The sequence below is a fragment of the Aedes albopictus genome, chromosome 1 (assembly GCF_035046485.1).
Source record: "Aedes albopictus strain Foshan chromosome 1, AalbF5, whole genome shotgun sequence".
Taxonomy (NCBI): Eukaryota; Metazoa; Arthropoda; class Insecta; order Diptera; family Culicidae; genus Aedes; species Aedes albopictus.
In genome coordinates, this window is record NC_085136.1 from 61,110,950 (window position 1) to 61,127,110 (window position 16,161).

The following is a 16,161-nucleotide window of genomic DNA, read 5'->3' on the forward strand; positions in this document are numbered from 1 at the left end:
ACCGGTCACCTGTGCTTCCTCAGTTGGCACTGCACCGCTTCGTGCGCTTGCTCCACTCGCTCTCGTTGAGCTACCCGCAGTTGCTTCGCTGGTGGGTGTACCAGCCCTCGTGGTGGCGATCTCGCCAAAGCCACCAGGCGCGAACGGGTTCAACGCCAAACTTTCCTCAACTCCACTCACGACCTCATTGGTTTTGTATTGGTTGATGGGATTCATGTCTGTTGGGTCCCCCTTAGAACCGCTATCCCTCACTGTAAATGAAGTAGTCGCCAAGGATCCTGGTTATTATCTATGCAAGCAGAGAGGCCACCCGAGGGTTGGCCCACGCCCTTATGGGGACTCAGCTCAGAGCTGGATCAGCGCTAATCAGGAGTGTTCGTCTGAACCTACTTCCACCCAGTTAGTTGTCTAAGCTGGGCACAGATCAGGAACGTACTTCAAGGTCATGCCACGTTTTTATGGGTGTTGTAACTAAATAGCGTGAGGAGATACTCATATTCTCCAATATGAGATTGAGTTACAGTGAGCACACCTGAACAGATTAGGGGCTGTCCATAAACCACGTGGTCATGAGGGGGGGTTCGGCCAATGACCGTTTTGTATGGACAAATAAAAAAAATTGTATGGACTTATGACCACGCGGGGGGGGGGGGGGGGGGGGTAGGGTTGAAAAGTCCCAAAAAAATGACCACGTGGTTTATGGACAGCCCCTTATAATTCACGAATCAATAAACAGTTTTATATTGCCATCAACATGAGAAGACTTTTGTACATTTCTTCCTTCAAGAAAGACTCCTCGTAAATCTATCCTAGCTAGTGATTAATAACTTTAAGCTAGATGGAACAATGGGGAGGAAGGTAGCGTCGACATTAGCCTATCCGTCTTTTCAAGTCAGTATCACTCGACCTTACTAAGAGGATAGAATGCCGTCGCCATCAGGTCACTTGTGCATAGTTACCTAAGTGTGTACCATCTCCAAACCAGTTACTGAGCATGACCAGTATACCATAATCAGGAACTTACTGGCATCGTTCCTGATGTGCCCGAGACACTCCTAGCTGGGCTATGACACTTTGGAAGCGGTGCATGTCGCTTGTACAGAGTTTGTTTCCGGATGTGTGGAGTTTCTGAAGAAGACCAGCAGAGCCCACTGCAGGTCCCCCGCCACGCCTAGGCTTACTCCGCTTGAGCAGTTCGTATGTCCCGGTGCTCGGTCACCTCCCGGTGTCAAAGGTGGTAAGTCCACACTGGTGTGCGAATATGGTACGCTTAGGAAAGAATCCTAGGCTCCCACCTACATAACCGCAAAGTATGTAACCCTTTAAGTGATCATGGGCCTCTACATACCGCCCACCATGATGAAAGCTGTTTCACTCTCGCGTGTGTTACCGCAGTTCTGATAGTTTGTAACACACCCCCTACAGTGCAATGCTACCCCCTGCGGAACTCGCGATCTTTCAGTACATTATTGGCGAGTATACGGATGTTCTCAATGAAGTCAAGGCTCTTCTTGTCGCTTGGGTTGATGCAGGTCATCGTCATTGGTTCCGGTACGGATTGTGTTCTTGTTAACTTGCATCTTGAAAACCTATCAAACTATTCTCATGGTACCTACAATACTTTTAAATTATCAATTATTGAATGCAACAAATTAGCATTTGTACAAATATCAAAATCTGGTTTTGCTGAACAAAGCTGTACTTCATAGCGACCCCGTTGGCATGCTGCAACCAACAAGTAGAATGATTTGGCGTTCTCCGAATTGATTGCCGTCAATCGATTCGTGCACGACTCGAATCACTCCTATACGACGGACGGGCGAAAAGTGCAGACGTACCTACTCAAACAAGGTCCAGATGACACAGCAGCATCCCATGCATCTTAATGAAAGTTAATTGGCTTGAAACGAGTGGAACAGAGTATTGTACCTCTACATGGTTGTGTATAAAGTTACGTACACAGGGCACAGAACTGTGTGCTCTTTCCGAACTATTTATCGAATGATTCACAAAAAGACGTCACGAAACAAGCGAGTACCTATACCAAATTTAGGCTAAGTGTACACATGAAACAAATTCAGAGTCAAACACCTACGCGCGTGCTCTGCTCACGCAACCTTTCGGAAGTGGACAACACACATACGTTCGATTTCTTGGCAACGCTTTGAACTGTATTATCATTATGACACGTTATCACTGTTATCACATTTGCGTGGTAGGTACCACACTCTGCTAGTGCTATCAGGGAGCGTACCTTCAATTTGGGGATTCGTCATGGCCAAGAGCAATCCGTTGGGGTTGAGAGAGATAACAGAGATTGAGAGAGCGGAGCATCGAATTGATTATAGTTTTATCGTTTTATGCGGTGATCAAGGCAAGGTATGGAATTCACTGGATGGCATTATAGGTATTTATTTCCGATGTTTAAAGGAATTTCTGGAGGTATGCTTAAAATAAATCCTGAAGGAATCCTTGAACAATTCGTTTCATGTGTGGAGCGGACCTGGTGTGATGGTTAGAACACTTGACTATCACGCCGAGGACCTGGGATCGAATCCCACTCCCGACAAACTCACCAAAAAAAAATGTGAATTCTTCCTTCGGAAGGGAAGTAAAGCGAGGGTCCCGAGATGAACTAGCCTAGGGCTAAAAATCTCGTTAATAGATAAATTAATTCGTTTCATTTATTACATCAAATGTTGGAGGTGGCATACCCTATAGCAGAGGTTCCCAAACTTTTTGCTATCGCGGCGCCCTTTGACATCTCCAAAAATGTCGCGGCGCACCAAAGTTTTACAGATATTTTTTTTAAATTTTGGGCAACTTTCACTTTACATTGTGCAAGACAAAATCGTGAAACACTTCTCTAATATCATGTTTTCTGAATTCAATGTTTGGAAAACCAACTATTTTAAATATTTGTAGGATTTCAAAAATCATGTTGATTTCATCATAGAAGTTTTAAAAATAAGAAGAAACTCAGATGTAAAGGTTAAGCAAGCTGCTGAATTTCAACAATTCAGCCAAAAAATCTGAAGCGTTTGCAATAATTAAAGAATTCTTATTGAATGAAAATGACTACACAGAACTTGACCAAAGCTTCAACTTTTTGCGGAAATTCCTAAGCAACACTTTTATATATTTTGGAAAATTTCGGCAAACTGGGACACATGAAGAGATTGTAAAGACCTGCCAGGTGGGCTTTGATTGAACTTATTTTCATAAATTTCAACTTAACCCTTTGGGCCTGGATTGGCTATAACCCCATTGATGAAACCGAGCATAACAAACTTATTCGAGTTCAGCGAGGTTGCGGCAGTACTGATGAAACAGTCCGGTTCAAAAAGGTCAAAGCTAGCTCTTCACACTACCAGATCGGCAAACCTGCATGCCGCTAAGCTGTTCCGAAGACCTTGTAATTATTCTGAAAAGAACGTAAATAATGTTCTTGAAATTCAAAACTTTGGACAAGTTATAGTAAAATCAAAAGCTTAAGAATTCCAAAAACAATTTCAAAAACCTGAAACTTAAAAATGTGGTTTCAATTGATATGTTTAAAAAGGATACCAGAAATCCTATGGAACAATTGAAGAGTCAGGAAAGATTAAAAAAAAGGTGAGCGACACTAGTTTTACTAATATAAAAAAATAAAGGTGTTCCGCAATACAAATAAAGAGTTCATTTTTTTTGTTCAGTCACAAAAGCCAAAACTCTGCGGCGCACCTGGGAAAGGTTCGCGGCGCACCAGGGCGCCGCGGCGCACAGTTTGGGAAGCACTGCCCTATAGGGTGCAACATCAAAGTGGTGACGATGGCAAGCGTGACGATGCGGTTGCTAATGGCAACATAGGTTTAAGTCGTTGGTGTAAAAATTGATCGCAGCAACCTGGTTGGTTTTATGTTCTTCTTGTATGTTGAATTGAAATAAATCTCTCTTTTTGCGTTCAGTCTTGTAGTAGTAAATAAGTGTTTTTCATTTGTTCCCGTACCTGGTTCTGACATTGAGAATAGTAGGCTAGTCCCAAGCCCTATTCATTAGTTCCTTGTGCGATTTCGATTGCTCAGTTCAATCGCGGAGTTGCAACTACGAATTGTGCGGTCATCTATGCTCATGCTCATGTTCTCGAACCTGGTTCTGACTCTGCTAGTCCTCGAACAATATTTCTCCACAATACACGGTTCGAGGTTGTCAATCTATTTAAAACCTCGCCGGTCACGACCAATGCTCGCCAGACCTCTTTCCTCCTGATCCGCCCATCTAGCACGCTGCCCTCAAGGTCTCCTTGTACCATCCGAATCTATTGTGAACACAAGTTTTGCAGGGTTGTTGTCCGGTATTCTCATAACATGATGTGACTTCGTATTTCATGGCTACCGTTGTTGCCTGCCGTTAATAAGGATCCGAGGTAGACGAAGTCCTCCACCTCCTCGAGAGTGTTCCCGTCTATCGCTACACTGCTGCCTAGGCTTGGCCTGTAGTTCGCGATTCCTCGAGCATGTACTTCGTTTTTGACGCTTTAAATGCAACACCGACCTTTACTGCTCCACGTTTCAGGCGAGTGTACAGTCCTGTCACCGTTCCAAATGTTCTAGCACAGACAAACAGACGCAACTCTTAGAGGAAATTCATCAAAATAAAATTGACCGGTGTCTTTTCATGAGCACACTCATGCCACCTGTTGGTATAACCGCGCGAGCCACTGCCGGCCATGATGGATTTCGATTTTGTTAGACGAAGCGGACAGGTACGCAGCGGATAATGCGTGGAAACGCGAAAACACTACCGGGAAACTCGGAAAAATACCGCGGGAGAAAAACTCAAGTGTTCCGTCGTCAAGCGATAAACATTTATTCCAATCGTAAACATACATACATTCTTTGGTTTACTTCTATTGTCATTGTCTTGGTAACGTGCACAAAACGGACTGTCAAAAACATGCACAACAGGGGTGTCGGCAATTAGGTCGACACTAGGGGGTTCGGCAATCAGGTCGAATACCGGATGACCGTTGCATTTTCTCCAACACTCCTCCTCAACGGTTGGCCTTACCTTAGCTGAACCCCGCAGAACCCCAACTATCCACCAAAGCAAAGTCGCTTCACTTTTCCGGACGTGCTAGTCACGGTGATGTCTGTCCTTGGTATCACTACCAATACTCTTCACTTCACCGTTCCAACTCCAGCACATCCTGCATCGCAATTCCGGAAACACTTGGCACTTCCTGCGACTCCTCCTCAACCGTAGCTGGATCCTCCGCACACTAACACCGTGCGTCAAAGAACTCTTCATCGTCGTCATCCGGATCACTAACAGTCACAGGCGATTCTTTCCGCTGTACAGCCACCTCCTCCCGGCGGCTAGCTTCTTCCAACTCGTCCTGCAGTTGCGTTCTTCTTTCTTCTACACAGGTTTCACAAATCCGGCTCTCGCCATGCTTCGCCAACGCTTCTCCAGCAGAATGTCCAAAACGTTCACTCACCGCTATCGAGGCTCGGTGTTCAAACTTCCGGCGACGCCGACGTTTCCCGTTGCTTCTTCCAACTGCTTTCAGCGCATGTTCGGCCGTCATCAGTTGGTACAAACTACCTCGGCGATCTCCCTTCACAGTCACTTCACCGGCTGCATTCACAATGTCACAATCGTTCTTCCGGAACACCACATGGAAACCCTTCGACGTCAGCACTTTCACGGAAATCAGCCCACTCTTCAGCGACGGGACGTACAACACCTTCTGCAGGGTCACATCAACCGCGCCTCCGCACCCGTTCACGCCAGTTAGCTTCACGGTTCCGCATCCAGCTGTCTTCACCGATTTCCCATCCGCCAGAATCACTTCACTAATGTGCTTGTCATCAATAATGTCAAAGCATCGCTTGTCGTTGCACATGTGAGCACTTGCACCGCTGTCCACAATCCACCCGCTCGACCGGACACCATTTGCCAGAAACAAAACGGCACCTCTGTCCTTCAATGCGGCTTGCTTCGCGGTCGACGACTCGCTCTTCTGATTCTTCTCACACTCTTGTTCGCACTTTCTTTGCAACACCGGACAATCTCGCTTCAGATGACCCTTCTTCTTGCAATAGAAACATCTCCTCCCGGGAGAATCACGAATGCTGAAACTTTTCAGCGCTTTCAGTTCGCTGGGATATTCACTTTTCCCAGACCGCTCCTTCCGACGTTCGAACTCGTCTAGAAGCTTAGACTTCACTAACACTACCGTGAGATCCGCATCCGGCCTGCTTTCGAGAGCAGTAACCAGTCCCGAGTACGAATCCGGGAGGCTCCGCAAAATCATCGCTACCTTTAGGGAATCATCTAGCTTCTGTCCGGCCTGCGTCAGTCTATCAAACAGTTCTTCCACCTCGAACAAATGGCACTCAAGGTCACCATCTTCCAGTAGATTCACACTACACAACCGCTTCAATAAAGAAACCCGGGAAGTAACCGTCACTTTTTCGTGGTACTGCTTCAGATTGTTCCAAAAGTCCTTCGCACTAGCTGCCGCACGAATCAATCCGTACTGGTTTTCTTCAATACACAACCCCATCGTCGCGCGGGCCTTTTTATCATCTTTCTCCCACTGGCCGGGGTTCACAGCCTCTTGCTTCGGGGTATCAATCACATACCACAGTTCTTCCCTTGTTAACAGCATCTCCATTCTGAACTTCCATGTTTGCCAGTTGCGGTTGTTCAACTGGACAAACTTGCTCAGCGCCTCCATCGCTGCTGGCTGTTCAGAAATTTCACAAGCGCCACACAAACGACCGACACTTTTAACCACTTTTTCCGTTCCGATCAAACCGTTTTTCGCGCAACTCTCACTGGGCACATTACCTGTTAGACGAAGCGGACAGGTACGCAGCGGATAATGCGTGGAAACACGAAAACACTACCGGGAAACTCGGAAAAATACCGCGGGAGAAAAACTCAAGTGTTCCGTCGTCAAGCGATAAACATTTATTCCAATCGTAAACATACATACATTCTTTGGTTTACTTCTATTGTCATTGTCTTGGTAACGTGCACAAAACGGACTGTCAAAAACATGCACAACAGGGGTGTCGGCAATTAGGTCGACACTAGGGGGTTCGGCAATCAGGTCGAATACCGGACGACCGTTGCATTTTCTCCAACAGATTTGACGTTTGCTAACACGCACACTACTACACGAATCGCCTGTAATTTGCGTTTGCATCATTCAGCAACGTGTACACTGGCAAACGTCAAAGCGATCGAACACTAGCACCTCTGGTGGAAGGATCGCGGAAATCAAATGAAATTCGAATTGATCATTATGCATGTGCCAAGCCGATTTGAAGAGTGTTACGTCTTTTTTTTTAAGTGACTATGAGGGGATAAAGTCATCGATGAGGAGGAACAAAACTCTTTAGCGTAGGTGTCCGGACGGAGTTTCGAATCAGGCCTTAAAAGAAGCCATTTCATAGGCTCTCGGGATGTTTAGATCTGCTGTATAGAAACGTCTGGACGAGGGAGGCTTTTTAGAGGTTTGGAAGCTGCAGAGCTTGGTCCTGTTGTCAAAGGCGGGGTTACCACCTAGTGATCCGACTGCATTTCAAGGGGTTCACAGGGGTTTCAGCGGGGACGTTTCAGAAGATCACAGGGACGTTTCAGGGTTTTCCAGGGAGCTGCAGGGGATCTCAGGGTCCCTTGAGAAGTGTTTCAGGGAGTCTGAAAAAGTTTCAAAGGGTTTCAGGGGGTACCAGGAGATCTTACGGGCGTTTCAAGGGGATCCTAGGGGCGTTTGTGGTCCCAGGGGGTTTCAAGGGCATTTATAGGGGTCTGAAGGTCTTCTTAAGGGGTTCAGAGGTTTTCAGGGGACGCCAGATTGTCTCAGTCGCGTCTCAGGGGATCCCATGAGGACTTCCTGGTAGCCTCAGGGGCGCTTCCGGAGGGTCTCAAGGGCATTTCAGGTGGTTGCAGAGGGGTTTAGAGAGTACCAGGAGATTCAGGGGGTTCCAGGGGGGCATGGCGCTTCAAAGGGTCTGAGGTGCGTTTCAGGCAATTGTGAAGAATTACCCTAAGTTGAAATTCACGAATAAAAAAAATGCGTATCAGGGGCATCTCAGGGGCGTTTCAGAGAGTTTCAGGAGCGTACCAGTGGGTTTTAGGAAAATTCCAGGATGTCTCAGGGATACTTCAGGGGATCCAAGGGCTTTCCAAGGTGTTTCAGGGGGTTCATGAGGCTCCAGGGGGTCTCATGCGTTTCAGGGGGCTCCTGGGGGTGCCTGGGACGCTTCATACTATTGGAGCGCTCCTGAAATTCTCGTTATTCCTTTGAAATATTTCTGCAAGCCCTTGGTACGCTTTTAAAGGGTTCCTGAAACATCCTGAAATAACCCTGAAAACCCCCGGAAGCGCACCTGAAATACTCTTGAAAACCCAATAATCCCATTGAAATGCCCTTGAAATAACTAATTTGAAATGACCCTGAAACCCTTTGAAATGCATTTAAAAGGCACAAGAAACCCCCTGAAATGCACCCGAAAGCTCGTTGCAGTATCCCTAAAAAGCTAACTATCAAACGCACATGAAATCTCTCGGAACGTTGCTGAAACTGTCTAGAATGCCTTAAAAAGCCTCTGAAACCCCTTGTAACACCCTTTAACGGCTCTTTAGACTTTCCTGAATCGCTCTGAAAGCGTCTTTAAACATCCCTGAAGCCCCCGTAACATTCCTAAAGTGCCCCTGAATTTCCCGCAATCCCATTGAAACGCCAGCGAAATCTGTCGGAACGCTCTTAAAAGGCTCCTGAATTCCCCTGAAGCAACACACTGAAACGGCCCTTCGAACCCCGTTTTTTGGCTTTTTGGGGAACTTCCTGGAAACCTGCTTGGGCCGCTCTCAAAAGGGCCCATGAGCAACACCTGTTCGCACAAACTGAATCTCCTCAATGAAGCCCTGGCTGAATTTATGCACTTCCAGCCCATTAGTGTAGACCAACATTTTTGTTCGTTTCGGTGGGAAGGTGCTCGAGAATATCATCCTCAACAAGCTGCAGGGGTCAGGGTCAGAATTTTATTCTTAAGGGATGAAGTGTTAGAGATGAGAAATGAGACATGAGTGATGGAAGATGAAAGATAAGAGGTAGGAGATGGGAGATGAAAGATGAGAAATGATAGATAAAACTTGAAAGATAAGAGATGCGAAAAAAGGGATAGGAGATGGCACATGAATGATTAGAGAAAAGATATGAGATTCAAGATGAAAGATGAGAGGTGAGAGATGAAACATGAGAGATGAGAGGTGACATGAGATATATGAGATGAGATACGGGAAATGAGAGATTATGCATGAGAAATACGAGTTAAGAGATAAGGGATGAGAGATGCAAGATGAGAAATTGGAGAGTGGTGAGAGATGAGAGATGATGATGATGATGATGATGAAAGATGAGAAATAAGAGATGAAAGATGAGATATGAGAGATAAGAGATGAGAGGTACGAGATGAGTGATTAGGGATGAGAGATGATGAGGATGAGAACAGATGAGAGATTCGAGATGAAAGATGAGAGGTGAGACATGAGAAATGAGAGATGGAAGATGAAAAATGAGGGATGAGAGTTGAGAGGTAAGAGATGGGATATGAGAGATTATCATCTTCCATCTCTCATATCCCATCTCTTACCTTTGGAGATGAGAGATGATGAGACGAGAAATGAGAGATGAAATAAGAAATGAGAGATGAGTGATAAGAGATAAGATAAGAAAGATAAGAAATGATAAATAAGAGATGAGAGTTAGAGATGAAAGATGAGAGAGGAAGGAAGAGAAATGAAAAATGATTGATGAGACTTGAGAGATAGGAGATTAGAGATTAAAGAAGAGAGATTAGAAATAAAAGATGAGAGATGAAAGATTAAAGATAAGAAATGAGAGGTGAGAGATGAGAGTTGAGAGATGAAAGATGAGAGATGAGAGACGATAGATGAGAGATGAGAGATGGAAAATGAGAGATGAGAGAATAAAAATAAGGAATGAGAGGTGAGCGATAAGGGACAAGATATGAGTAATTAGGGAGAGATGCGAGATGGCAGATGAGAGATGATGACGAGAGATGAATGATGTGAGATGAGATGTGAGAGATGAGAGATGGGAGATGAAAGATGATGCATGAGAAATAAGGATTGAAAGATGAGAGATGACAAAAGAAAGATAAGATATGAGAGATTAGAGATGAGAGATAATAGATGATCATGGTATACGATATGAGAGATGAAAGGTGAGAGATAAGAGATGGGAGATGAGAAATGAGAATTGAGAGAAGAGGAATGAGATATGTTAGATATGAGATTTGAGATATGAGATTTGAGATATGAGATTTGAGATATGAGAAATAAGAAACGAGAAAGGAGATACGAGAAAGCAGATGTGAAATATGATATATGATAAATGAATTAAGAGATATGAGATATAAGATGAGATAAGAGATGCAAGATAAAACATAAAATATAAGAGATAAGAGATAAGAGATAAAAGATAAGAGATAAGAGATAAGAGATAAGAGATAAGAGATAGGAGATAAGAGATAAGAGATAAGAGATAAGAGATAAGAGATAAGAGATAAGAGATAAGAGATAAGAGATAAGAGATAAGAGATAAGAGATAAGAGATAAGAGATAAGAGATAAGAGATAAGAGATAAGAGATAAGAGATAAGAGATAAGAGATAAGAGATAAGAGATAAGAGATAAGAGATAAGAGATAAGAGATAAGAGATAAGAGATAAGAGATAAGAGATAAGAGATAAGAGATAAGAGATAAGAGATAAGAGATAAGAGATAAGAGATAAGAGATAAGAGATAAGAGATAAGAGATAAGAGATAAGAGATAAGAGATAAGAGATAAGAGATAAGAGATAAGAGATAAGAGATAAGAGATAAGAGATAAGAGATAAGAGATAAGAGGTAAGAGATAAGAGATAAGAGATAAGAGATAAGAGATAAGAGATAAGAGATAAGAGATAAGAGATAAGAGATAAGAGATAAGAGATAAGAGATAAGAGATAAGAGATAAGAGATAAGAGATAAGAGATAAGAGATAGGAGATAGGAGATAGGAGATAAGAGATAAGAGATAAGAGATAAGAGATAGGAGATAAGAGATAAGAGATAAGAGATAAGAGATAAGAGATAAGAGATAAGAGATAAGAGATAAGAGATAAGAGATAAGAGATAAGAGATAAGAGATAAGAGATAAGAGATAAGAGATAAGAGATAAGAGATAAGAGATAAGAGATAAGAGATAAGAGATAAGAGATAAGAGATAAGAGATAAGAGATAAGAGATAAGAGATAAGAGATAAGAGATAAGAGATAAGAGATAAGAGATAAGAGATAAGAGATAAGAGATAAGAGGTAAGAGATAAGAGATAAGAGATAAGAGATAAGAGATAAGAGATAAGAGATAAGAGATAAGAGATAAGAGATAAGAGATAAGAGATAAGAGATAAGAGATAAGAGATAAGAGATAAGAGATAGGAGATAGGAGATAGGAGATAAGAGATAAGAGATAAGAGATAAGAGATAGGAGATAAGAGATAAGAGATAAGAGATAAGAGATAAGAGATAAGAGATAAGAGATGGTGTGCTTAGAAACTTGGTGACTCTAACCGCATGGCTATGAGAATCCACAAATAACACATTGTGGATTTATCAGTAAGTAATGAGAGATAAGAGATAAGAAATAAGAGATAAGAGATAAGAGATGGTGCGCTTAGAAACTTGGTGACTCTAACCGCATGGCTATGAGAATCCACAAATAACACATTGTGGATTTGCCACCAAATTGGCTTTTCGGGCCTTCTATCAATAAGTCATTTTTGGAGTGAATTTAGCCTTAGTGCAGGAAAAAAGCGAAACAGACCCACTAGGTGGATCGATCCATGAGAACCTAAACCCCAGACAGTCTAGCTTTTACCCATAGTTGGATCAATCACACCTAGCGATCGTATACCCTACTGAATGCAACGCTCCTGAATGAGCGCAGAGAATCCGCGACATTGCGGTTTCTCCTCTCGGTTTGTCAGACCTTAAATCTGATCAATACGCGCTCTCACCACCAAGCTCGCAGCTCGCGTAGCGCGAACGATACCAAACCAACCGACTCACGCGGCAGCAGCAGTATTATTTCAAACCGCAAACCGCTCACATATTTTTCGTATTACTTGTACGTTATGGGCCCAGCGCAGCGTGTCGGGTGTCGGTGCTGTGTCTGATTAATCTTTTTATCGCGAAAGCCCTACCTGATTGATAAGATTGTGGTGGCGACGGTCGCGAGTGTCATCGTCGCCTACTGGAGGGTAACGTGTGTGATAAACGCAAATAACGAGCGGTGGCCTACTGTGATCCCGGGGTGCGATGTTCCTGAACAATTGATCAAATCGCGAGGAAGCTGTGATTAAACCTGAACCTGTGGGGTTTCGATCAGGTTGCTTTGTTGTGTGGATAGCTCTTAAAAGGCAGAACAAGACCATGGTGAAAGATCGTCTGAGCGAGTTGAAAAGTGTAAGTGTTGTTCTGAGGGAGAGTGCAGCGGATTTCCCTTTCATTCTGTCTGGTCTGGCTGGACACGATCGGTGTTGATTTGCGATTCAAATAGTTCTGAAGGCTTTGATATCAGCAGCAGCAGCAGACTTGTACTTACTTATTCGGCTAGCGGCGGCGGCACGGATTACGTATTGACCGAACCAATTAGTGTCAATTACATTCAGTTCAGTTCAGTTCAGCTCAGTCAGTAGTGTCTCACTCGCACGGACATTGAAGAGTGCAACGCTTAGTAGCGCAGTGCAAACTGGAACTTGTCCACTTCACTATTGCCGGTGGATACCGTGAAGAGAAGCAATTTCAAATTCATATCGGTTAAGTTAAGCTTTTTCATGATAAGGAACACTTCGAAAGCTTTGATATCAGTGCAAATGTTCTTCAAATAACACATAAGTGAAATGTCTGCATGTATTTCGGACATCACATAACACCTGGAAAGACCTCAAAACATGCTTGAAGTTACCTAGCCGTACGGTTCCACCTGAGAAGACCATGAATCGCCGCGAGTTGTTGCGAGTTGCAGCCTCATGTGATAATCAGAACAAGACCAAGGTGGACGAATGCGCGCTGTTTCTCTGCACTTATGGACTGATCATAAAGATGCTGCTGGGAAATCACACCGATCGCGATCGTTGCTAAACAGGTACCAGAATGATCGGGGGATTTCAGTTTGAAAAAATGCACGATGAATCATGCGCTATAGCATGGACTGAGGAACCTAATGTTGCGCATTTGGTTGATAGTGTGAATACTTTTTTTTTAGAAAAGAAAATACACCAGCGATGTCAGCCTGGATTTGGTACCATCGAAGTCGCAGGAGGAAATATTCTGCAATCTGGAAAAGGTGAGTGAAGCAAAGTGAATAAAGGTTGGGTCAGGTTTACGAAGCGTGGCTTGGCCATTCAAAATTTCTTGTAAAACAATCTGGTGTTTCCCGTTTCGTTCAGGTTTAACCAGTAACTCTTCTACTTTTTCTTGCTTTGCCTTACGTATAATCCGGAGTCAAGTTGATCACTTTAAAACAACCCCAGTTTGAAATTTGATTAAAAAAAAAATAGCCAACAACCCATTTCTCAACAAAATTTAAACAAATTTTGTACACAAACTCGAACAGCACTTCAAGTTATGTAATTTACGGGATCAACATTTTCTTGGACTATTTGGATTATTTGGAGCGTAGGGTAACTCACCAGTTGTTACATTTACTGTAATTTTTGTATTCCTTTGATTTTCCATGCAATTGTGCAAATAAGTTATGAAATAAATAAACTTAACAGAATTGTCCAGGTGGTCACTTTTGTGACATGGGACTTGGGAAGAATCTTAGAAGGTTCGGAGGTAATGGGCGTTGTCAAAGAAGTTTCAAGGGTGTTCCTGAGGGCTTCAAAGTGGTCTCTCTTAGATGGTTGAGATGTCGTAGATCGTAATAAAACTTCTTGATGATTTAACAATTCAACAACGAATGAATCTCTTTATTCACACTTAGCTCAAATCACCGACGTCGGTAATTTTTTTTACCGAAATCTCAACAGCTGAGCGTTCGGTAATCTGTTCGGTAAACAAATCGATTACCGAACGACCGGTAATCTGAGATTTGCTACAAAATGTCAAAATCACCGAATCGTTCGGTAAATTTTTGACCCTTTGCCGTGCGGTTCGGTAATGCATTTTATTTTCGTTTCGTTCCTGGGAAACGGTTTTTGGATATCAAAACAATAAACCCAAATTAATCCACCTTGTGGTGATAGTGCCTTTCTCGTCGAATATGTTCTCACAATCTTTTCGTCGACGTAAGTCAAAGTGTTCCTAAATCCGGATATTTTTAAAGAAAAGCAAGCATTTCATCAAAGCCATCATTGAATTGAGTTAAAACTTATTGATGGCACATAGTCTGACGTTATGTTCAACGTATAAGCAGAGCTGTATAATATAACTTCTCAGTTGACTGCTTGAGCACCTTCACTAACACTGGAGGCTGATTAATATTAAGACGATACTAACTAGCTAAGAAACTTTTTACACAATCACAGATCACTTTGCGGTCTTCGACAAAGTTTTTTCTGCACATTTTAGGCTATATTTTATTGACCGTTGAAGCGAGATGTCTGTTTGTATGTGGGTTTAATTTGTCAAGATTTTGTTCCCTTACACATTTTATCGCTTGCATTGATTTTATTTACTTTTGTAGTTCCGGCGAAGCACCAAACGCTGGTTGTGCAACCCTACCGGCAGTCTCTAATGTGATTATGAACCTATTTTCTAGTTAATCGTTCCTCGGGTTATTAAAAAAGTCGTGATGTGACGTGTCGCATGGTACATTTGATTACTTTAGGTTATCTAAAAAAACGATTTGATTTATCTCATGCATGGGTATAGATCATTTTTACAATTGACCACTTCCAGTGGGACACCCGGAACTAGTTTCGGGATGCTACCGGTTGTCTAAAATGTGGTCTGAGGCTATGTTCTTACGAATCGATCATCGTGTTATCAAAGCTGCTGTTTGATCTACTGTCAAACCCCGCGTATTCATCTAAAGAAGGATACGACACATTCTAATTCGTACCCCGCTCATTCGGAATTTGTTGAATTAAAAAATGATCAAATGTCACAGTGTAATACACTGTAAATACGAATAATCCGATATTGTGCTGTTACTCACACCCGCCGCGACTCCTCGTGCAGCTGCTACTTCCAGAAGTTCAAATTTGATGCTATCCGACACCTGTTCCGGGGTGATCAACCGCAGTGAAATTTGGAACCGACAATCGTAAAATGAACAAGCCATAGCAATTCGTACCACCACAATATCTGTAGGATTTGTGTTCAAAAACAAATCCTACAATGTAAACAAAAAATAAAATAGAGTTAGTTTATCGAATTAAAAGTTTACCCAGGTAATTTGACATCAATCATTGTCGAATTAGCGTGGTTTTATGGTACCACACGCATGGGTTTGGTTCAATTTCACATTTTACCACTTTTCAAGCCTCTTTTGGTTCACATTTTATCATTTACTGATTGTCTCTGATGTGGTCTTAGACTTGTTTCATGCAAATTGTTAATCAATTTCCTAAAAAGTCGCGAATTGATGTACCGCATGCATGGATGTGGTTCATTTGTGCATTTCGCCAGTTCCAGCGAGACACCCAAAACTGGTTCCGGAACACTACCGGTAGTCTTAAATGTGGTCTGAGACTATTTTCTTGCTTCGTGTTATCGAAGAAGTCGTTATTTAATGTGGTGCGTGCATGCTTTTGGTTCCGTTCTGCATTTGACCACTTCCTGGAACCAGTTTCGGCACACTACTGGTTTTCCAAAGTGTGGTCTATGATTGTTTTGATTGGTTTGTTTCTCCTTTACATTTGACCACTTCCGATTATAGACACTATAGATTCCATAGACTCGCGAAGGCGAAGACAACTGTAGCCAAACGAACTGTCAGTTCGTGTAGCCAAACGAGCACGACGTCACGATTTAAATAGCGACAATGGATTGCGTGACGTCATATTCGCTCGGTACACTCTAAATTCACGGCAAAACACGATAAAACCGTATTGCTCAACCATGTCTCCGCGAGTCTATGGAATCTATAGT

At 42.9% G+C, this 16,161-nt stretch overlaps 1 protein-coding gene across 2 annotated transcripts in view; it reads left to right on the plus strand.

Moving 5' to 3' along the window:
* Positions 1 to 11,971: 11,971 nt before the first annotated feature.
* LOC109406869 (syntaxin-4) overlaps positions 11,972 to 16,161 on the plus strand; it is a 40,850-nt gene continuing 36,660 nt past the window's right edge. Inside the window, exons 1-2 of one of the 2 annotated variants that reach the window (XM_062844644.1) lie at positions 11,972 to 12,525; positions 13,328 to 13,408. Coding sequence is in view for 1 of the 2 variants with exons in the window: in XM_019679872.3 (XP_019535417.3) it covers positions 12,493 to 12,525; positions 13,328 to 13,408 (114 nt within the window). In the remaining variant the exon portion in view is untranslated. The remainder of the gene's footprint in view (positions 12,526 to 13,327; positions 13,409 to 16,161) is intronic. The other variant, XM_019679872.3, reaches the window with a different exon arrangement.